General features: G+C 36.4%; 1 protein-coding gene across 2 annotated transcripts; it reads right to left on the bottom strand.

The window, feature by feature from the left end:
• Window positions 1-1093: 1093 nt before the first annotated feature.
• mfsd9 (major facilitator superfamily domain containing 9) lies at window positions 1094-24116 on the bottom strand. 2 transcript variants are annotated; one of them, XM_034010776.3, is made up of 7 exons: window positions 23958-24059; window positions 23006-23050; window positions 21555-21642; window positions 20852-20895; window positions 11763-11892; window positions 8854-9063; window positions 1094-6376 (listed from the first exon to the last, which is right to left on the bottom strand). In XM_034010776.3, exons 3-7 carry the CDS (start codon window positions 21622-21624, stop codon window positions 5592-5594), a joined length of 1239 nt encoding a protein of 412 aa, XP_033866667.1. In that variant the 5' UTR covers window positions 21625-21642; window positions 23006-23050; window positions 23958-24059; the 3' UTR covers window positions 1094-5591. The 2 variants fall into 2 exon arrangements, with proteins under 2 accessions (XP_033866667.1, XP_033866666.1); XM_034010775.3 differs by lacking the exon at window positions 23006-23050 and having other exon boundaries at window positions 23958-24116.
• Window positions 24117-24719: the final 603 nt, after the last annotated feature.

Below are 24719 nucleotides of genomic sequence, written 5' to 3'. Positions count from 1 at the left end.
TCTCAGACTGAATTTGTTGTAAGCTTTTACTGACAGCTGATGTTTCTATATTTAAATACAATTATCATAGAAAAATGCTTGATTTTTTTATTAAGCATTTCTACAGCACTGGGCTTAAACAGACACTTAAATTAACCACCCCTGAGCCATAACATTAATATACCGTCAAATGCAGTTCAGCTTTGTGTTCACAGCATACATAAACAACTTGAGAAGTCCTATTGTTATTAACTCACTTTAAACAGAAATAACACGAGTATATCTATCAGAACGTCATAGTTAATACTTTACTACAGTTGTAAATGGAAAACAGGAACTATTTTATGAGGTGGAATGTTATTTCCACATTTGTCGTGTTAAAATCACTTTTAAACATGAATTGAGTCTTATGTGCGATTTTCTTTACAGTGTGAGCCATTGTCTAATAGGAATAATGCACTCCAGGTTGTATGTTGCTCTAGGATAACATCACTTCTCGAGTACTGGACTCACTCGGCCTGGGGCCTCGTGACTAACCACCCCAGGCGTGATGTTATCCCTACACAACACACTCCCTGTCGTGCATTATTCCTTTAATATAACACACTCCAACTCTGGAGACCACTCTAACACCGTGGAGAGCCTGGATTTTGGAACAAGTTTAATTCCCTAGATGTTTCTTGGGGAACGGCACTCTGGTTCCCTAAGGGGTAGATTGTTCAACCTGTAGCCCATCTGGATAATCCACAGCTTGATTCTTTTTTAGAGCATTTTACATCACCAGGGAAATCACCCTGGAGTGCATATATGATTATCACAGTTTTACCTCGTGGATGATGCTAACCACGTGATTCACTTTTACTGGAAAATACTCAAAGAAATTCAACTGTGGTTCATCTTAGTGAGGTATAGGTTGATTAAATCCCACTCAAAGTTATTTTAGTTTTGTTTAAAGTCCATGTCACCTATTTCACATTACAATCTGATTATATTTTATTAAACTATACTATATATATATATATATATATATATATATATATATATATATATATATATATATATATATATATATATATATATATATATATACATACACACACACACACAGTGCCGTGAAAATGTATTTGCCCCGTCTGATTTTTAGCATTTTTGCATATTTTTGACAGTGAATGTTATCAGATCTTCAAACAAAACCTAATATTAGATAAAAGGGACCCTGAGTGAACAAATAACACAAAATGTGATACATATTTCATTTATTTATTTTTATAAAATGGCCCAATGGCCCGTGTGAAAAAGTAATCGCCCCCTTAGACTCAATAACTGGTTACGCCACCTTTAGCAGCAATAACTTCAACCAAATGCTTCCTGTAGTTATTGATTAGTCTCTCACAGCGCCGTGGAGGAATTCTGGCCCACTCCTCCATGCAGAACTGCTTCAACTCAGTGACATTTGTGGGTTTTCGAGCATGAACTGCTCGTTTCAGGTCCTGCCACAACATCTCAATGGGGTTTAGGTCTGGACTTTGATTAGGCCATTCCAAAACTTTAAATTTCTTGTTCTTCAACCATTCTGATGTAGACTTGCTTGCGTGTTTCGGATGATTGTCTTGCTGCATGACCCAGCTGCGTTTCAGCTTCAGCTCACGGACGGATGGCCTGACATTCTCCTGTAGAATTCTCTGATACAGAGCAGAATTCATGGTTCCTTCAATGATGGCAAGGCGTCCAGGTCCTGATGCAGCAAAGCATCCCCAAACCATGATACTACCACCACCATGCTTGACCGTTGGTATGAGGTTCCACTTTTGACTCATGTCCATATAACTTTGTTCCAGAACTTGAGGATCATCCAGGTGCTTTTTGGCAAACTTGAGACGAGCATTCATGTTCTTCTTAGTGAGTAATGGTTTCCGCCTTGCTACTCTGCCATGAATCCCATTTTTGCTCAGTGTCTTTCTGATGGTGGAGTCATGAACACTGACCTTAGCCGAGGCGAGAGAGGCCTGCAGATGCCTGGATGTTGTTCTAGGGTTCTTTGTGATTTCCTGGACGATTTTACGCCTTGCTCTTGGGAGAGATTTTGGCAGGACGGCCACTCCTGGGAAGATTCACTACTGTCCCAAACGTTCTCCATTTGGACAATATGGCTCTGACTGTGGTTCGGTGGAGCCCCAGAGCCTTAGAAATGACTTTATAGCCCTTTCCAGACTGATAGGCATCAACAACTTTTTAACGGAGGTCTGCAGGAATTTCTTTTGTTCGTGGCATGATGTGCCTCTAGAACCTGTGTGCTGACAACTTCACTCTGATGGTAAGGGCGAAAGTTAGTCAGATTTATGTTGGGCAGGGCTGGCCGAAATCAGGCCTGGTTGTTAACCAAAGTACTCAAACGGCTGACCCTAATTAGCCCTTTAATTGGGTTGAGTTAACTAGGGAGGGCAATAACTTTTTCACACCTGAAGATTGCATGTTTGATTATCTTGCACACCAAACAAATGAAAGAAGCATCAAACTTTGGTTTCATTTTTTCTCTTAGACTCCCTCTATATACTACTACAACCCACAAAAAATCAGACCAAATACAATGTGAAAAATACTTTTTCACAGCACTGTATATATATATATATATATATATATATATATATATATATACACTTTTGCGCTGTAACTGTAAACCATAAACATGCACAAATATATATGCCTATGGCATAAACAAAACGATCATACATACAGGCCTATTTCGCGATGGTTAAACTGTGTCAAAAAGTACATTTCACCTCAGATAGATGCAAGGGCATGCATTGCATGAAAAAAAAGTACTTTAAAATCAATGAGTTCATCAGTGCACAATGCAATGATCACTTCGTACAACACGGAACACGGAGACTAAAACTTTTGTTTGTTGGTTTCTGGTAGGTAAAAAAAAAGTTCACAAACATACGCAGACCTTTACAAAGACAGCTATTCACGAAGACAATCATCAGGTGACCATTGATTTATTTTCCCGACAACAGCGGAACCATTTAGAAACCGCAATACTGTAAAAAAAACAATGTTAACAGCCTTAAACAATTTTGAAACAAAAGACTCCGTGGCCCAAAACTACCCATAGAAAGTAAACATGAGCACAGCTTTTTTATTGCCATAAATGAACTGCTACCCGGGGTTAACTGTATACAAGAACAACATTCAGAATTGCTGGCCTGCAGACAAGGGGGCGTGTCGCTCATGCCAGCGTGTTTATTTTCTCCTGTTGGAGGTTCGGGCTTCAAACCACTTATTCTTCCTCCCCACAATTTCTTTCATTACACACCACACTCCCGCTGTCCTTATTGTAATACAGACTACTCAAAACGTCAGAGAAAATCGTAAGATGGCTTTCACAGTCTGAAGCCATGTATATCTCTCAGCTGTTCCCGGTATGTGTTCCCCTAGTCACGCCTACTTCGAGCATCTCCAGTGCGTTGTCGGTATTTACCGGAATTATTGATAGTTTTACATCTCTCAGTGCTCTAAAATTGATCATGGAGATTTAATTTCTTGGTCATTGTGAAAATAAACCAAGTACAACCCCAAAGCCAAAAATGATTTTCTATGTGAGATATGGACTTTAAAATGCAGCAGTAGTAATTTGCTTCCATCTAGTGGTCATACATGCATAATGCAACTAGTAAAAAACAATGGTTTGCAAAGACAAAACCTGTCAAAGAAAATGTAACAATAAACATATCTGTACAAATAAAAGTGCACCAAGTACTATACAAAAAGGAAAATAATATTTCAAAAGCTGTGGAAGTGGTTGTTTTTAACTAAATATTAGAAACATGTATTTTAATGTTAAAACATTATAAAGTAGATTATGAATTTTTTTCTTGCCTTACTTTCAGGAGGTGTGTTACTATTTCTAGTTCATTTACATTCAGCAGTGTCTTCAGTCTCAAAGTATGTTACTGACAGAAAGCATGTCAAGCATGAGGTAAAGCATCTAGCTGGTTGATGACAGGTAAGTATGGCAGTTGAAGGATCGGGACATTTTCACTCTCCAGGTGCTAAAACCAGGTTTGCTAAAACCACTTTAAAAGAGAGAGGGATTATTTCATGATTATGAAAATGAAAACACAAATGGAATTCTGCCATAGTAAGATCTACCTTCTTATGTGGGAGAATTAAGTAGTTGATACAACTCACAGATTAGATACAGAAAACAGCTCTCAACCCCTTTGAAAGTCCACATTTACTCGTTTCTGAATGTTCTTGAATCCAAGTAACCCCAATTTCTATGCAGTCACCTTAAGTGGTCCATTTTATAGCTTTACCATAGTATAATACAACTTTTATAACAGAAAAAAAGATAACAGAAATGTTTGTATTTAAAATTTGCAGACCTGTTTCATACTTTTAAAAATTAAACAAACATTATCTTCAACAAGAATAAAACTCTTTGAAATTACAATATGTTCACTTTTTCTTAATACAAGAACACATACAATTAAACATCACAAAACAAAATCCCCCCAAAATATATAAAAAAGAAAACAAATATACACACCAGACCTTTACAATTGTACCTCTTACAACATAAAAATAACTTTAGTTTAATTTCTCCTTAAGTCAAATATTTATGTTGATGATAAATTGAACTCTTGATTAATTCTCTACACTTCTTAATTCACAATTTGTATGTGTACAGTAAGTAAGATAGGAAAATAACAAAGGGACATGCATATGTTTCTCTTGGTATTTTGTAATCTAATAAATTAATGTATAACTAAAAAATACACTTAATATTGCACCTTTATTGTCCTTAATAGTTTATTTATTGCACTTATTTCTAATATTATCAATTATTCACAAGTATTACAATAAAATGATCAACAAACAAAGAAATCTGGTTGTTTAGTTTGTGAGAAAAATTAAAGATCTTATAAAAAGATGAAGAAATGACATCATTTGTATTACTGTAATAACTAATAATGCCTTTGTAAAAAGGCAGGATGCTGAATAAACTCTCAATACCTGCTCAGGACAGCCCTAAAAAAGCAACCCAAAACAGATATTCTTTACTGTTACGGCGCTGTAGCTGCTAGGGGATCCTCTTTTTATTCAGTTCAAGCTCAAAAAAAGATACCATAAAGGTCAATCCTTATTGAGACATACCTTTCTTCTGCAGTTTTAATCTCAAATTGTGCACTTCAGTTTCCACGTTATCCAGACGTAGACGATCATGATAAACACAATTATCATAAATCCTGTTTTTTCTTTTTTATATACTCTTTTTCTGGTATTGATTGATGGCTTTTTAAAATGAAGCCTAGCACTGTTCTCTCCGACTAGAGGCAGGACTGAAGTAATTTTCTGATGCTCAGCCTCTCTTCATGGACAAACTGGTTGTCCACAAGAAGTCAAAGGAACACAAATCTAGGTAGCGGTGGCATTGATCCCTTTTAGCTTTATATGTTGGAAGCACCATTATCATCGATTATCCGATCATCGCTAATGTTTCAGAAAAATCAAGACAAAAAAAAGTTACTATAATACCACGATAATGAATGATTGTGTCAACCATATATCAGACCTTTCATTACAATCATATCTCTACTCCTGCCTACTTAATCGTTTTTTTCACATTTAGTGTCATGGGGTATTCTGAAGACCATTAGCAACACAGCTGCTAAAGCCAACACAGCTCCTAGGCTTGGGGGACCACACGGACTGAACTCCTGTGCCAATCCTGAGACCAAAGGAGCAAAAACTCGACCCACTGCTGTAACAGACTGTCCAGCTCCTATTAAAGTACCACTAGCCTGGGTCCCACCTTGCCTCAGTTCCAGATCTGTAATACAGGTTCGACCGACAGTCGTGGAGACGGCAAAAAATGTGGAGCACAGTACAACCAGCCACACTGTGGTAGCTGCTGCATATATAAACATCAGGGAACAAGTGAGGATACTTGAATGCAACAGCATCAAATACATATTGTTGTGATAGAGCTTTGTCATTGGTCCAATCAAAATCCCAGCAAGAGCTCCAAGTGTGCTGCTGTAGCTAATCAGATAGCCAGTCATCTTTGGTTTCAATGAAAATCTTTCTTCAAGCGCCAATGCGAAGTTACTGTAGTAGAGCATTACAGCCAGAGCCATGAGGAGACGGACCAAAAACACATCCCACATGTCAGAGCAGGCCACTACTCTGATCTTCTGCAGCACTGACACAACCTGATCACACGCAGGCTGGAGAAAACTTTTTAAGGATGTTACAGTTGACACATTGACCGACTTGCCATTTGAGATATCCCTGGAATGTTCTTTCTTTGTGGCATTACTGATATCGTTGTCTTTACTGATGCACTTGTGCTCTTGGATAAAGTCCTTCCATGGTAACACCCACACCAGACCTGCAATATTAAAAAAAGAACAACATGTAACTGTTTAGCCTGTTAGCTCAAGTTCAACAGAAGGTCTTTTTGTTTCAAATCTAGTGAACTTTACACTGCAATAACACATCAAGTATCGGATTGTTCTCTTGTATAATGCTAGTTGTTGATGAGGATTTTATAGGATGAAAGGTTCATCAGCTTAAAAAAATGAATAGAAATGACTGATACAGTGAATTACATTTGTGCTCATTCACTTTGATCACCTAAAGCAATTGCATCAATAAGGTTGGTCAAGTGTTTTTCATTCTTTGGTTGAGAAGGGTGCAGGACAAGATATTGGTAACCCATGTTTTCATTACATTTGAAATAACAACAACAATATCAAGCATCCCTCACAATACGTTCATCAAACTGCACCAGAAAGTGTAATTATATCATGTTTTTATTGCTTTCCTTTTCATTGTAAAAGGCTACTCCTTGCAGCAACAGAATGCAATATAAGATAATTCAGGAAAACACGTTAAACAAGCATTTAGTGAACATTAGCCACTACTTAATATGACAATGACCAAAATACACCATTTCTGGTAGTTCAACAAACACATTTTATGAAAAAAACAAAACCACTTAAGCAATTTCAATTATTTGTTCATGGCAGTATTGACACTTTTATATTAAAAGTGTAACAGAGCTAATTTTAAAATATATTAATTGATTGAAAACCATTACACAGTAATTAAGCTGAATTATGAAGTCAACAGCCACAAAAAGAGGTACAGTAATTATTTCCAACATCAGTTGAACAAGAACATTTTGGCAACACAGAAGCTGACGGTCAAGACAAAGGAGTTGGATTCATGTTTGAGAAAAGCACTCGTAGCAAACTACAACAAAGGAAATGGCTACAGAGCAGTATCAAAGAAATATGGAATACCAACACCTACAATACGAGCAATAATCAAGAAGTACCACAGAACAAATTCAACTGAAATGCTTAAAGGAGTGGATGTCCAAAAACAATGTAAGGGTATAGCAGGTAGGAGAATCGTCCACGCAGTTCAGAAATATCCAAGAATAACAACCAAGGACTTAAAGAAAGATTGTGTATCCAATCTGTCTGAGTTGAAAAAGATATGCAAGACAGAATGGGTCCAGATTTCATCAGCAAGATGTAACATACAGGTTACAGTAAGAATGATCATATGTCTGAAAGCTGTAATAAAAGCAAAAGGAGGACACACGAAATACTAAAGCAGGGGTGCCAATACTTTTGTCATGACAAATGCTTTAAATAACATAAGTTTGTTTGGTTTTTTTATAAAGATTATTTTTTAAAATACCAGAAATTGTGTATTTTAACAACAGAAATACAGAAAGTGGATTTTGTACAGGGGGAGTAGCAAAGGGATCAGGAATGCATTGTTTCCCCCACTGCAAAAATGCAACTCATTTCCAGCTACTTGTCAGTGCATTGTCAGTGCATACTGCTATCCCTGCTGTGTATCATTTATTTGGTTAGGAGTCTTACGTACACAGAAGGAACAGTACAGTACATAGTTCACTTTCTTATCTGCCATCTTAAAGGGGAAGCACTGTATTTGTTTGAATAAAACGCAATATATAGTTCCTCTGAAGTAGAAACATCAATGTCATGTCTATTATCTTAGTAACTGACACGTTATATCAAGGCTGAACTTTAGTGATGGATTTTAAAATGATTCTAAAGCAGGTGTGGCATCTTCAAAATAGTCACATTTTCTAGCTTCAGTCAAATTTAACAAGACTCATCAGAAGTATTTTCCATGATCAGCCCCCTCCTCCTCTAAGTGTATATTGCTGCTTTAATGCAGTGTGGTGTTGTTCTGGAAATACAATAATTTTGTGAGTTTCTTAATGTTGAAGATGCAGTCATTACCACTTATAGAAGCGTGGGTTCTATTTTTCCAGTACGGTATGCAGCACATAACGATGGAGATGAGGTTAACAAAAGTACTATCACAAAAATAAGGTGGTTACTTTGTGCAGCACTTCTGTATTACCTGTAAATTAAAGTCTGTTCAGTATTTTTTTTGTAATTTAAAATATATGTCTACTGTATATTTAATCTGAAGGGGTTAAGCTGTAGGTACAGGATACATTCTCCTGCAACAGATTTTTTTGCAAATTATTATTAATTTATTTTTTTTTATACCAAATATCCTTTTTTAGATTGACAACATTTTAAAGGAAACACATAAATTAATACTTACAAAACTAGGGTTTATATGTTAATGTTGTAATTTTTTTTTTTTTTTTTTAACTGAATGGGCCACTATATCTTTACTTTTTTTTTTTTTTTTTTTAACAATGAACAACAAATACTATCAATAAAAAACATCTCAACCGCCATGTACTAAGCTTATGGTGGCTGAGATTCAAGAACCACAAACACATACTGTCTAAACTCAGCACTTAACATAAATCCAACAGTATGTACATTACTGTGCATACAGTACCTGCATTTAAAATAAAAATTGAACTGCAAATAAAAGAGGATATGTAGAACCCTCCCTTGAGTTCTGTGAGGTAGCCACCCACAACTGGGCCGAGAACAAACCCCACACTGGAAGCTGCGTTGAAATGTCCCATCACCAGGGGGCGCTCACTCTCAGAAACCAGATCTGATAGAAGAGCTTTGCAGATGGAAAGGGAATGCTTGAAGATTCCTGCAAATATAAAAAGACCAGAACAAATTTATATGGAAATGGTCAGTTCTGCATGAACTGATGATCAAATGTGTCAAGTCATCTATCGATCATTGTTTCGATTGATCCTGACAAATGCAATTTCACTAGGCCATGTTTTATTGTATTATAGATGTTTCCATCTGTCTCTGGGGGCCTATGCACCTGTCTAAAAATGTGCCTTCCAAGCTTTGGGGTGTGGTAAAAGTATGCAATATTGCATTGCTTTTACAAATAAAACAGTACATTACAATATGTTTCTTTATTATACTATAAATCCCACTGAAACTGTATTTTCTTGACTATGTTACAAGAGGGGGATGTTTAGATAAGCAATTATGTTAAATAGATAATAAGGCTCCAGTAACAGTATACTATGAAATCACCACACAGACAGATGATATGAGCCACAAATAGGTACTGTATGGTATCCAATTATGTAGTTCCATTATAATTAACATGATAGTCATGTCAAAGATCTTAGCAGACGCAACACGCTTACAGAACCACATAGAAAGACTTTTTATTTTTTTTACTAGATACAGAAAACCACACTTGCAAAGTGACTATAATTACTATTTTAGAAAACATTAGCTACATATTTTTAAATTCAGTTAAATTTGATTATCAGAAGTCCAACCCATTTGCAAATATACCACCAAATATGTATGCTACAGTGCCTTGCATAAGTATTCACCCCCCTTGGACTTTTCCACATTTTGTAGTGTTACAATCTGGAATTAAAATTGATTTAATTCAGATTTTTTGTCACTGATCTACACAAAATAGTCCATAATGTCGAAGTGGGGAAAAAATCTAGATATTTTTCAAACTTATTTACAAATAAAAAACTGAAAACTCTTGATTGCATAATTATTCACCCCCTTTGCTGTGACACCCCTAAATAAGCTCTGGTGCAACCAATTGCCTTCAGAAGTCACATAATTAGTTAAATGGAGTCCACCTGTGTGCAATTAAAGAGTCACATGATCTCAGTTTAAATATACCTGTTTCTGTTAGAGAGCATATCTAAACAAACAGCATCATGAAGACCAAGGAGCTATCAAAACAAGTCCGGGATAACGTTTTGGAGAAGCACCAATCAGGGTTGGGTTATAAAAAAATATCCCAAACTTTGAACATCCCCCGGAGCACCGTTAAATCAATGATTCAAAAATGGAAAGAATATGGCACAACCGTGACTCTGCCTAGAGAAGGTCGTCCACCAAAACTCAGTGACCAGGTAAGGCATTAGTCAGAGAAGTAACCAAGAGGCCAATGGTAACTCTGAAGGAGCTGGAGAGATCCACAGCTGAGATGGGAGAAACCGTCCATGGGAGAAGAAAGCCATTGCTGAAAAAAACCCATATCAAATCCCGTTTGGATTTTGCCAAAAGGCATGTGGGAGACACAGCAAACATGTGGAAAAAGGTTCTCTGGTCTGATGAGACCAAAATTGAACTTTCTGGCCTTAGTGCAAAACGCTATGTGTGCCAACACTGCTCATCACCCTGAGAACACCATCCCCATGGTGAAGCATGGTGGTGGCAGCATCATGTTATGGGGATGCTTTTCATCGGCAGGGACTGGGAAACTGGTCAGGATTGAGGGCAAGATGGATGGAGCCAAATACAGGGAAATTCTAGATGAAAACCTGTTTCAGTCTGCAAGAGACCTGGGACTGGGGCGGAGGTTCACCTTCCAGCAGGACAATGACCCTAAACACACAGCCAAAGCTACACTGCAGTGGTTTAAAAACAAGAACCTGAATGTCTTAGAATGGCCCAGTCAAAGCCCAGACCTCAATCCGATTGAGAATCTGTGGCAAGACTTGAAAATTGCTGTTCACCAACGGTCCCCATCCAACTTGACAGAGCTTGAGCAATTTTGCCAAGAAGAATGGGCAAAAATTGCAGGATCCAGATGTGCAAAGCTGGTAGAGACTTACCCAAAAAGACTCACAACTGTAACTGCTGCCAATGGTGCTTCTACCAAGTATTGACTCAGGGGGGTGAATACTTATGCAACCAACAAATGTCTTTTTTTGTTTAATTAACTTTTGTGTCACAATAAAAAAATATTTTTCACCTTCAAAGTGTTAAGTGTGTTGTGTAAATCAAATGGTAAAAATCCCAATTAAATCCATTTTAATTCCAGGTTGTAACAAAACAAAATGTGGAAAAGTCCATGGGGGGGTGAATACTTATGCAAGGCACTGTATTATTTCACATAAAGTTTTAATACTTTTGTTTTAATCAAGTTTTGTAAGAATAAACCATTTCAACACCTCCAACAAATACCACATTAAAATGAGTTGCATACTTATATATGCATGAAACTGTTCTACTGTTCTTAAGGTTGCCAACAACAGTTTAATGAATGTCAAACTTTATTTAATCCATCAAATAAGAAAGTCTTCTACAGTACGTCAGTCCTACTGACTTACAGCAACTTCCACCACTTTGCACGTCTGCTGTAAAATTGCTTCAGAAATATGCCAATAGTAAATATACAGTACCCCAAACACAGGCTGTTTAGATACTGTTGGAAAACTCCTAAAGACACCAATCCAATTTTAACAGATTGCCTTAACGGCTTTTAGATGTTCTGCCACGTACAGTATATAACATGCAGATGACTGTGATGTAGTTATTGGGTGTTCTTTCCACTCAGGCACTTACCCACTGGAATTCTTGCCACTATAAATAACACTATGTTGGTGGAGAGGCCAAGCAGGCCATAACCCAACGCACTTAGTAAAATGCATGCCAACAAAGAGTATCGTCTTCCAACAACATCACTCCAGCAGCCCTGAGGAAAAAAAAAAAAAAAAAGAGGACAAGCCACTGTTAGAACTATGGGACACTCCAGTAGAGTAAGCAACACTGATGTTTGGTTTATAAATCATTAAACAAGAAACATATCTGTATCTATGAAAGCACCAGTGGTACACAAAATATGTGTAAAATAAATTGAACAAACACACCTTTAAACTACTGAACATATTTTATTTGAACTGGTGACAGATACAAACTTGTTATACTGCATATTTTGTTAAACAATCTCTCAATCTACCTCGGTTATACAAACACCTAGCAAGAAGAAAATAAATAATACAGCAAAATAGGTGTGACACTAAATCAATTACTTTGTTGGTACATTCCTATATATATTAGGAACCAATGTACTGATAATTAAGTTTATTTTTTACATTTTAAATCAAAACATTATACCAGACAAAAAAGAGTTCCCATCCAAACCTACATGGGTTCAACACTACTATACCAAATACACCATTTGATATACTATACCACTTCACAAAAATAGTTATCTTGTTTACCAACACAGAAAAAGCTGTGTTTCTCATCAAAATAATCATATATAAGAAACCCAAAGTTATTAGTTATGACACTCAACATCTCTGGGAGTGCATGGGCCATTATCACAAAGCACTTTCCCCCATGCTAAACGTGCACCATTTTTTTTAAATAAAAAACAAACCTAAATGGAATAGCACCAACTATCTGATTAAACTGGCAATAGACCTAGGGAAACTAGGAGATTATTGACAGGTATTAGTGCAACAGTAAATGTTTGGTCGAATCATTGCAATCAGATGGATTTCACTATTCAATTGTATGCATATTTGCACCTTTGAGACACACACACACAAAAAAAAACAACCTCCAGATACTGACTACCAGCCTTTCATCTGGAAAGGTAAGGCAATACAAAATCCGTCCAGGAGGAAAACTCATCTATGTGCCCTACATTATACGTCAAGATTCTGGAACTTATTAATGTATTACTGTGATCACAATCAAACAGAACTGAAGAAGGTTCAGAGCTTTGAAGATTAAAAAAAATAACATAGCAAGAACACATTGACTAGACATTCCAGTGTACTGGGATGCTGAGAGTTAGAATCACTGGAATCTCACAAAGAGATGTCTTGAGTTCCTAGCTTTCAGGGCACAGTAGGAGGTGTGGACCTTTCATAACAACTGAGTGAGAAAGATTTGGTACTGACTGACCCTGAGCTGTAGCGGGTTGTAAATTTAAACCCTTACACCATCTCAATGACCTCTGATACCACCTTGGAATGCACAGGGGCAAAGTGAAGAATGTGGTCTAGTTAGGTAAGTCTTAAACAGATCACTAATGATCCAAAATATGTTTGTATTTTTTTTTTACCTAGACTAGACACAGAACATGATCAGTGATACATTTTTTTTGGAAGGGGCCTTGTTACTAATGTGGCATGCAATGACCTTGTGAGTGGCCACACTGCTAACCCATAATTAAAATGAATATGTTATTAAGGTTGTGGCGAAGTGGAAAGTGGTACGTGCAGGTGCAGTGCAGTAATCCAACAAAAAACGACAGACAAACAAAGTACTGGTGAAAATGGTTTCTGTTTATTTTAATCCAGTGGTCTGATGACCAAACAGAAACAAACAATGATGGCTGGCAATACACAACGATGTGTATTGCACAGTAAATGATGATGGGTTGCAGTCCCGTTTACAATAAACAATTATCCCACAAGAACAATAATCCCAATGCAAATACCCAAACACAAACACGGTCACCTCTCCCAGTGAGTGCTGTAGTGCTGGTAGTGAATTTACAATGGTATTTCAGTGAACAGTTAGTGAGTTGTTGTCCAGGTTTTGTGCTGGCCGTGGGCGACAGCTCTGGATGGTGTTTAGCCATCTAGTCTAAATACACAAGACAACAAGACGATATAGACAGACTGACAAAAACAAACAAAACACTCACGTTCTTTTTTTAACACAGTAGGTCCTTTCGGTTCTTTTGCATAACCACAACAAAGGACCAGATCATATCACTCCATCCCCTTTTTATACCGTCAACCATGACCTCTTGGTTAACTAGCATATCCGCTCCTCCAATCCTTGGATGCCACACCGTTCCGGTTAATGATTTGGTGTACCGCAGCTCCGCCCCCTTTCTAGATGGCAGACTTCCGCCGACCCTCGGGAATGAATTGTCGGGCCATCCAGTCCAGGGTCCTCTGTTCCCTTTACACAGCGCCCTCACAGGTCGGGAGGGAGATCTAACACCAAGAATCACTCTTTCTCTGTCACAAAGGTTCAGAAAGCCAACCAGATTTTAGCATATTTATTACAGTCATTTTTGCACAACATTTTCTTTTTTGGAACTTCATACCAAACTTAAAACTTCTGGCTTTGATTTTGGAACCTTCTGCACTTTTTTCTGTAATAAACTGCTAACAGTTGGTTGCTAATTTGTTGCAACATTTTATAGAGTTTCAGAAACCAGTAGCAATAAGAATATATATATATATATATATATATATATATATATATATATATATATATATATACACATACAGTGCCTTGCAAAAGTATTCAGACCCCTGACCATTTCTCTCATATTACTGAATTACAAATGGTACATTGAAATTTTATTCTGTTTGATATTTTATTTTAAAACACTGAAACTCAAAATCAATTATTGTAAGGTGACATTGGTTTTATGTTGAGAAATATTTTTAAGAAAAATAAAAAAAGCTGAAATATCTTGCTTGCATAAGTATTCAACCCCCACACATTAATCTTTGGTAGAGCCACCTTTCGCTGCAATAACAGCTTTAAGTCTTTTGGGGTAAGTATGTACCAGCTTTGCACACAGTGTCGGAGTGATTTTGGCCCATTCTTCTTGGCAGATTTGCTCCAGGTTGTTCAGGTTGGTTGGACGACGCTTGTGGACCGCATTTTTCAAATAGTGCCACAGATTCTCAATGGGATTGAGATCAGGACTTTGACTGGGCCACTGTAGGACATTCACCTTTTTGTTCTTGAGCCACTCCAATGTTGCTTTGGCCTTGTGCTTGGGATCATTGTCCTGCTGAAAGGTGAATTTCCTCCCAAGCTTCAGTTTTTTAGCTGACTGAAGCAGGTTCTCTTACAGTATTTCCCTGTATTTTGCGCCATCCATTCTTCCTTCAATTTTAACAAGATGCCCAGTCCCTGCTGATGAGAAGCATCCCCACAGCATAATGCTGCCACCACCGTACTTCACTGTAGGGATGGTGTGTCTTGAGGCATGGGCAGTGTTAGGTTTGCGACACACATAGCGCTTTGAGTTTTGGCCAAAAAGCTCTATCTTGGTCTCATCTGACCACAAAACCTTTTCCCACATCGCAGCTGGGTCACTCTCATGCTTTCTGGCAAACTCCAGACGTGCTTTCAGATGGTACTTTTTGAGTAACGGCTTCTTTCTTGCCACTCTCCCATACAGGCCAGTGTTATGCAGAGCTCTTGATATGGTTGACTGGTGCACAATTACTCCACTCCCAGCCACTGAACTCTGTAGCTCCTTCAAAGTGAGTGTTGGCCTCTCTGTGGCTTCTCTCACAAGTCTCCTTCTTGTTTGAGCGCTAAGTTTTGAGGGACGGCCTTTTCTTGGCAGTGCCTGGGTGGTGTGATGCAGCTTCCATATTTCCCAACATAAAACCAATGTCACCTTACAATAATTGATTTTGAGTTTCAGTGTTTTAAAATAAAATATCAAACAGAACGAAATTTCAATGTACCATTTGTAATTCAGTAATATGAGAGAATTGGTCAGGGGTCTGAATACTTTTGCAAGGCACTGTATATATATATATATATATATATATATATATATATATATATATATATATATATATATATATATATACACATAGTGCAGTGCTCTACATATGAAGAAATCTGGTGGAGTCAAGCTACACAACCTTACGCCCTTCAGCTGCTCCACCATAATACACAATGACCAACCCAACCTTAGAAGTATTTTTGGGACAGTTGCAGGGAGTGCCTACTGAAACCACCACCCCTCCACATTCAGTTTCTGATAATTGTCAGCTTGTGTGATGCTGATAATGACCTCATTGGGTGAGACAAGGTAATGGGATATGAACTTGAACAAAAACACTTGTCCAAGGGATTTATCCTTTTGTACGTAGTTAAATTGCTAACTTTGGAATCATAAAAGTCGCTGGCTCACGCCCAGCAAGCTGAAAACATGTGATACATGACCCAGCCAATGTAGGTGAAGGATTTCTACTTGTCCTGTACCCTGTCCTGGACTTTAGAACTACCCTGAGTTATTGATTTTCCTGCATCAATTAAGTATTGAATTGGACTCTTACAGACTCAGATGAGACTTACTCGTGTAAACCCTAGCTATGTGTGCACTGGAATTTGGGGAGAAATTATTAATACAAATTATTCAATACATAAAATTTAATTACTATATGTTTCTCAGAAACATTGTTTCATATTTTTTCTGCACTGTTTCTATAACAGTGGCAGATCTTAATATGACTGCCCTATTTTTTGAAAAACAAATTTCACTGTATTTTTATTGTATTTAGGAATGTTAACAAGTGGATCAATAAATCGCGCCTGAGGGCAAGCACAATCACAATTAATACAGAGTTAAAGAGTGATGGTATGAAGTTCTGCTCATTATGGCAAGCATTTAACCATCACTTTCTGATATCAAAATATTCTATATTGAATATCAATAATTCAATTTTTGTTATCAAGAATAGAACTGTGCATATCCAAAATAGTTTCTGATATAAAAAAATAGAACTGATGATATAAAAAATACAATTCTTGATATAAATAATACATACTAATCAGATGACAACATCAGGTCTGTACTTCTTCTCTTGTACAATGTACCACATACAGTACATCTTTTGCAAAATGTCTGAAAACGCTAGAGACATCGACAATGCATAGGAAACACACTTCTATCAGACAATCAGAAAACACTGGAGACATTGACAATGTATAGGAAATATCAGACAATCTGAAAATGCCAGAGACATTGACAATGTATAGGAATCTGCAGGACTACAGGAACTGCAGAAAGTTTACTTGGCTATTTTAAATTTACAAGAATTCAAAATAATATGTCTCTGAAAACACTTTCATGTTAATGACAGTAATTCTGAAGCTTTGTTGTTGTTAGACATTTCTGTTCTGGCTCTTTCTATAGAGGACAAAACGCACACCTTAATACTCCAGACGCTCTATTGTCAGGAGGTAGCTCCCTATTAGCCATGACGTACTAAAGGTCTGTCTAGCACTTTTATATTACCCACAATGAAACTTATACAAGTGAAGAAGTACAGATGGGATGTCATCATCTAATTGCAATGCATTTTTATATCAAACATTTGAATTGTTGCGATCAGAAATTCTAATTTTCTATATCAATTCTATTTTTGATATCAAAAATTATATTTTTGATATAAAAAGATAATATTGAGAACCTACTCTGAGATGGTAAGATTGTTTGATGGTTTGGGTAAACTGGTTGTACATTTAGTTAATTACAATACACCTGTCTTCTGCAAATTGTTTTTGGAATGTAAATCATGGGTTAACACTCATTTAATATGCTAATTAAAAAAAGCAACATATCCTGTTTATTGGTTAAGAAAATATTTAAGTAAAACTTTAAAATATGAAGAAATAAGACTTTTAGGACACACAAAGTCATTTCAATAAAATCTCCAAACCTTAAAACATTCGATACACACATGTGGATGCCGCTGGTGTGTACAGTCCAAACGTATCAAAACATGGAAGATAATCCACTCATGAATCATCAAAAAGCAAATCCTAGGTTTATGACGCTAGTTCTTTAAAATGGGCACAGCAGGATATGCTTAGGATAATGTAATTTATTGAGCACTACAAAATTAGCTTTATACTTTCAGATCCTGATAAGTCTTTCAATGAGGTTACCTGAAGAATTCCTCATGCTTTTATTAATGAAATCCCGGAAATTAAGTTACAGGCCTCAAAGTGCTACTTAATGGTGGCACAGCTTGATTTCAAAAGACTGGAGGAACCAAGAATTGCTCATCACAATAGACCTGTCATTCAAATACTGACACTTTATCACTGAAGGAGAATGACATGTGGGTTCGCTTTTTTCTACAATGATGAGTAGTAATGGTATAAGTTCTTAAAATCATGTTTGTTATAAACATTTGCAAATTATTTATTAAGAGGTGTGTTTTAAAAGAGCCATTGAGAATAAAGGATAAATATAGGTAAAATAAAATATAAATGATAAGGTCTAGTCTACTGTGGGTGATACAGTGGCAGCATTATTTTAAAACAATAACCACATTTATTTTCATATAGGGCAGCAGTGTGGAGTAGTGGTTAGGGCTCTGGACTCTTGACCAGAGGGTCGTGGGTTCAATCCCAGGTGGGGACACTGCTGCTGTACCCTTGAGCAAGGTACTTTACCTAGATTACTCCAGTAAAAACCCAACTGTATAAATGGGTAATTGTATGTAAAAATAATGTGTAAAAAATAATGTAATTGTATGTAAAAATAATATGATATCTTGTAACAATTGTAAGTCGCCCTGGATAAGGGCATCTGCTAAGAAATAAATAATAATAATAAACCAGTTCTCAATATCGCGCTCTGAAAACGACAGTAGACTTACACATTACAACTAAGAAAGACAACACACATGATTTACTAGGCATCTATTTTAAAACTATGGAATGTATTAAACATGTGTTTAATCTAATATGTTTAGAAAATCAACAAAACAAGCAATAATGCAGAATATCAACATAAACAACATTACGACAAAACCAGGCATTAGACAACAATTTATCAAAGAAATAACAATAACATTCATGTAATTGGTCAAAGCAACTTCTATCGAAAAAACTGTAAGAGATTCTCTCATAATCGCTTAGCTTAAAACTGTAAATTGCATGCAGTTACAATGGAAACTGCCTTCATAGCTTACCATACACAAAACAAGAACATTTAGTGTTGCGGTTCGCTCCATTAGTGAAATATCTGATTCCGTATGTTAAGAAATTCTCCACTAGTGCTGCATGTGGCACAGTATTACTTACATTCTCTAAAACGACTTCACAATACCACAAGTTAACAAAATTACAATATGAACTCTTTCATATCTGACTGCATCCAATACAATTAGATTTGGATATTTTGCCACAGCTTACAATATACAACTCTTTTAATGTACATTTTGCTATCTGATTTTGGTTAAAAAGAAAAAAAAAAATACTGTAAGCCATCTATGTATATTGGTTGGAATTTATGGCAGCCCCACCACAGATTAAAAAAAAAAAAAAAAATCCTGCAGGCAATACAGCTCTGTTGTGTGAGGTGCAATCTTTGTAATGTTGGCGGGCTCTTACTTTGCATTGTAATTCCCGCTGTGAAAAACATGGCCCCGGATACGTCTTAGATCGGAGCGGACCGAAGAACTGAACACTGTACTGAGCTACTGCCCTTTCACATGCCCGCATGTGTACGGTTGCATTTGAAAGATGTCAGCGGCTGCTGACAAATAAATGGCATAGAAGTTTAATTGATTTTTTTGCCCCCTAGAGAACTGAACCGGCACAAGACCAGAGAGAACCGAATAACTTATTTTTTTCTGCCAATTTGTTGCGTCTTTTTAAGTACGGTGTTCAAAAGACAACAAAGTCCAGCCATGTAATAGCCAGGGTAGGTTCATTTTCCGCTGTCTATTTTGCATGTGCTGTAGTAATACTGCTGTTTAACCATTTGCGGTCCTATGTCGGACCTGCAGTGCCTTTTAAACCTGTTTTACTGTGAAAAAAATACTTTTAAACAGTGCGACTAAAATAAACTGTGCGTGTGAAAATAAATTGGACCTGACGCGCCTGAGAAGCGCTGTATAAATGGACTGCAAAGGGTTAAGGGTCTACTGGTTGACTGTTAATTCTTGGCAGAATTAATTGCAGTTATGATGTTGGGTAGCAGTAGTTTATTTTCTAAATTTCCGTAACTAGATATAATATAGAGAACAATGCTATGACGTTTTGTTTTTCATTCTTTTTGTGGCTTTTAGTGTTTGTTTCTTATTGTTATTCTTAAAAAACTGTCAAAACTTTAATGACTTAAGAAATAATATTTGTGTACCATAACATTAAGACACTGTACTTTATTGGGACCCCCAACATTTTCACTGGGACCCCCAACATTTCCTCTGGGACTGTCAGTCCTGGACCCTCAATGGGAAGAAGTTTTGGATAGCCCTGGGTCAGTGACTGTGGTGAGTTTCCATCCTGTCCAGGGTTTAAGAAAATGACCTTCTCTAGTGCAGTATACAGTAGTGGAATAACCTCTTATGTCAGCCAGGTTAAATCTCTTAAACTAGTATCACTTCATTCCAAGAGATGCAAACAACATTTGATCAATTTTTTAGGAATAAATATCAAAATATCAAATCCCATTATTTATAGACTGCTGTGAATCTTTCTGCCAATTACAGTACACGTTTCACCTGCTGTGTTATATGACACATCACAACCCCTTTTTGCATGGCATCCACCATGCCATATAGGATTTTTACCATGCTTTTTTCTCAATATCGGTATGACTGAAGTCACCTGCTTTAAATAAACTCTCAGAATTCAAGTCAGCCGCAGTCAGTTCAAAACGGTGACATTACAATCGGTCAACTACCTTAGCCACTTAATGCTTCCTCTTGATAAACCTTTTCCCAATGAAAAGACAACAGACTAAATAAAGGTTGCTCATGAATCGAAAACAAATAGATCTGTTTTTTTTTTTACTTGTATATTAACAATTAATGTAAGTGTAATAGTCTGCAAATACTGTATAAGATTTAAATTGTTGGTGTATGTATCATAAACCAAATGAATACTTAATACTTAATACTTACTACTAATGTGCTGGAAAAAAGTTGAAGGATGCCATATATGGAACCTGAAATGTAATAGTAAAAAAATAAATATATATATTTACTTAAGAGATACAATAATGCAGACCTGATAGTTTATTGTAACTGCATAAAGTAGTGTTATTTTTTTACTTTGAAAGTGCCAGTATTTTTCTCTGTTTGGCACGGTCAAATGAAAAAAGGGTGATCATAAAATTACTTGTTTAGTTCTGTGGGAATACTAGAATATGAGGTGTAGGGAGATGTATTTTAAGGAATATATATATATATATATATATATATATATATATATATATATATATATATATATATATGTGAGACAAATTGAAGATAACAGACTACATGTCATGAGCAGGGACAGGGATATCAGGAGGTGCACTGCCTCAGAAAATGTACTCCTACACAAAAAAAACAAAAAACTAGCTCTGGGGCATGTTAATGCAGAACATGTTTTAACTGACTCTTTATTTAGGAAACATAATTGTATTTATAACTTGTAAATATTCTCTGGGGATGGAAAGTTAATAGTGGGAGTATTTTTAAACACATGCATAGGGCCATCATATAGTATACAGGGCATGATAATAATAATAGTAGTAGTATTATAAAAAAGGAGAACACAAATATAATACTTTAACTTCAGAAATATGGTTTGTAATGGAAACTATACACAAGTAATACAGACCTACTATTCCTGCTATTGATGGACTTGCTCCAAGGGACTTGACATGATGGCTTAGTAAGGGGATGATCATACTGACGCCAAAAAGATCCTAAAAAAACAGAAAAGCATTTATTTAAATGAGCATGATAGTGACATTCAAATCTATATACAAAACTAGAGCTAACAGTATCATGAAAAAGTGTCAGTGTAACATACAGAGGCCGTCCATGTGTTACAGTTAAACTTTTTCATGACACTGATTGGACGGACAAACAGACAGACAATTTCCTCCACATAGACACAGATTCTAAAACTCAACTTGCTCTACCAACTGAATTAGCATTTAAGTACAAATGTTAGTTAGCCAGATACCTCTTAATCCCCAGATTATGATAATCTCACTAATTTAAAGAATGTCATAAACATGTTTCATCACAATTTAATTTTGCAGTTCATGTAAAATGTCAAAGTATAACACACCAACATACAGCATGTACTGTACTGGTACTTCCAAGTTATATTTTTATTGCTGGGATGTGCATTGCTAAATTTATTGTGTTACTGGATTCTACAAAATAGAGAAAAGAATCATTGAACGGCGGTCTCCTGAGTGCCTACTACTATTATCCCTCCAACACAGTCTGTGAGATCTGCTATTGAAGTTAAAACTGACTGGCAGCAAGGAGATGGAGCCCATATATTATTACACAAATACCATTAGCATAACACATGCACCTGAGACGAGGCAGCCCTTGCACTGTTCTCGGCCAGTTTTGTTCCCCCTCTGCATGCTGCCTTTGGGTGATGTTATCCATAGACATGAGGTCAATTTTCATTGCTATACAGATGACACCCAATTATATTTATCCCTTAAACCAGGTGACGCCTCAATCGCAAATATCCTTACTATCTGTCTGGCCAACATTAAGCAATGGATGTCAAAATATATATATATATATATATATATTGTTAAACTCTGATAAAACAATGCTATTGGGATCAAAAAGTCAATTAAAACAATACAAATGCAGATGTTCTTGCAGATGACAGCTTCCCATTTAAGTTGAGATCTGAAATGAGAAATCTGGGAATCTCCATGATTTTTGACCCAGATCTCTCATTCGAACCTCATAATAGAAAAATAAGTGCCTTTTTTTTCATTTAAGAAATGTCGCTAAACTAAGACTCTCTTTCCATGGAAGATGCAGAGACTGATGAATGCTTTCATAACATCTAGGCTGGATTATTGCAATGCTGTTTTCTGGTATTCCTCGATATGTGTTATCCCGACTGCGGCTTGTGCAAAACACTGCTGCCAGGGTTTTAACAAGAAATAGAAGACATGACCACATTACGCCGGTATTGGCTTCCTGTAAGGTTTAGGGTCGATTTTAAGGTCAAGCTTATTACTTACAAAGCATTAAACAGTTTGGCTCCTTCATATTTAAATGGTATTTTAATCCCATACATACCTAGACGACCACTGCGATCCCAGGATGCAGGATTGCTTACTGTCCCTAAGGTTTCAAAAAAGAACACAGGTGGTGGAGCATTTGGCATTAGGGCCCCCGAATGATGGAATCCACTGCCTGCTGTTCACATCTTAATATTAAGTAATGTTTTTACCTTGTATTATTGCATTTAAATTGATTTTTGTATTAAATGTTTTAATGTTTGTTATTGCTTGTATAGTATCAATGATTACTGTTATGTTGTACCTCTGAAGCGCCTTGAGACAATTTATTGTGAAGGGTGCTATATCACATACAGATTGAGTGATTGATTGATTGTTTGCACAAAAGCATCGTCCAATCCCCTACAACCGGTGTAGTGTTATTTTCAGGTACGCGGGTAAAAAGTGGTACACAGCGCACTGCGCATGCCTAAACAACTTCCGCTTAGAAAGCACAAAAGTGCCCATTCAAATCTGGTAGGTTATGTTGTTTTAGGCCTTTTTCATCTTTTTTTAAATTTAATTTATCATATTTTTCCACCATTAAGAAAATAACGTATGTATAATTAATGGTAAATGTTCCTCTTCTGTTTAACAATAGGAAAACACATCACATCGCAATTGACTGCACCTGTACCGAAATCTCACAGCGTACCACTTTCTAACATTACACAGGTCAAGTTTTGGTACGCGTACCACATTGTGATGATGTACCTCTTTATTACACTACACCGGGTACAGATGCATTTCCTTTACAGTCTGCGCCACCTTTACCATATGATCGATAACCCTAGACTACTCTGGGAATTAGTAACTACAGTAACAACTACTTTGAACCACAGAAGAAAATGATACAAGTCTCAACGAGAACAAAATTACTATGCGTGTTTACGTTTCGCAATATATCTGAGCTTTCGTTTTCAGAGGCTGTTCTGATTTGGGTCTCTGTTCTGAATGAATGTTTTACTTACCAGGAACCCTACAGCGTACATGCATTGTATAAAACGTTTCTGTCTGAATGTCCTCAGAGCTGGTTCACATTTTAGGCTGTTCATTCTACTATTCTACAACTGGAGATACTAATTAATATGCGGAAATACAACCGCAGCACGTGAAATAACATCCTCTGTAGAAACCGAAAGGATCTCATCAACCTGGCGATTTCTTAGGGGTCACTGTTTATATTTTTCTTAAATATTACAAACCAGCATTTGAGGAATATGTTGTCAATATTTATTTAAATGCTTCATTCATTCTAAATAACTAACTAACTAACTAAATAAATAAATGTATATTACCTGGTTGATCGCAGTTGTTTACCCACTAAAGATGTGTCTCAGCATTAAAAGGTGGTACAGTCCGCCAGCTGTTTCTGACAGTAAAAGGAAAAGGGGTAGAAATATTAGCTCGGATAAAATATAATTATATTTTATAGGTTCCTTATAAAAAATATATATTTGTATAAGGAAGCTATAAAATGTTGTCTGATTTAAAATGTGGTGGTTTGATAGTTGGTTGACATGGAAAACAGCGCATATATATATATATATATATATATATATATATATATATATATATATATATATATATATATATATATATATATAAATTTATTTCTTAGCAGACGCCCTTATCCAGGATGACTTACAATTGTTACAAGATATCAAGGTACTCTACTTTATCTAAATTGCTCCAATAAAAACCCAACTGTATAAATGGGTAATTGTATGTAA

Source organism: Acipenser ruthenus, chromosome 8 (assembly GCF_902713425.1).
Source record: "Acipenser ruthenus chromosome 8, fAciRut3.2 maternal haplotype, whole genome shotgun sequence".
Classification (NCBI taxonomy): Eukaryota; Metazoa; Chordata; class Actinopteri; order Acipenseriformes; family Acipenseridae; genus Acipenser; species Acipenser ruthenus.
This window is presented reverse-complemented; position numbering and strand designations above follow the sequence as displayed.

Bases quoted from the DNA above. Each gene is read 5' to 3' on its own strand.
- mfsd9 (XM_034010775.3), bottom strand. From the start codon at position 24,041: ATGAACAGCCTAAAATGTGAACCAGCTCTGAGGACATTCAGACAGAAA. The intron at 11,893-20,851 runs GTAAGTATTAAG...TTTTTTCCTCAG, and splicing joins TTTTTTCCAGCACATTAGTA to GGCTGCTGGAGTGATGTTGT. The intron at 9,064-11,762 runs GTAAGTGCCTGA...TTATATTTGCAG, and splicing joins AGTGGCAAGAATTCCAGTGG to GAATCTTCAAGCATTCCCTT.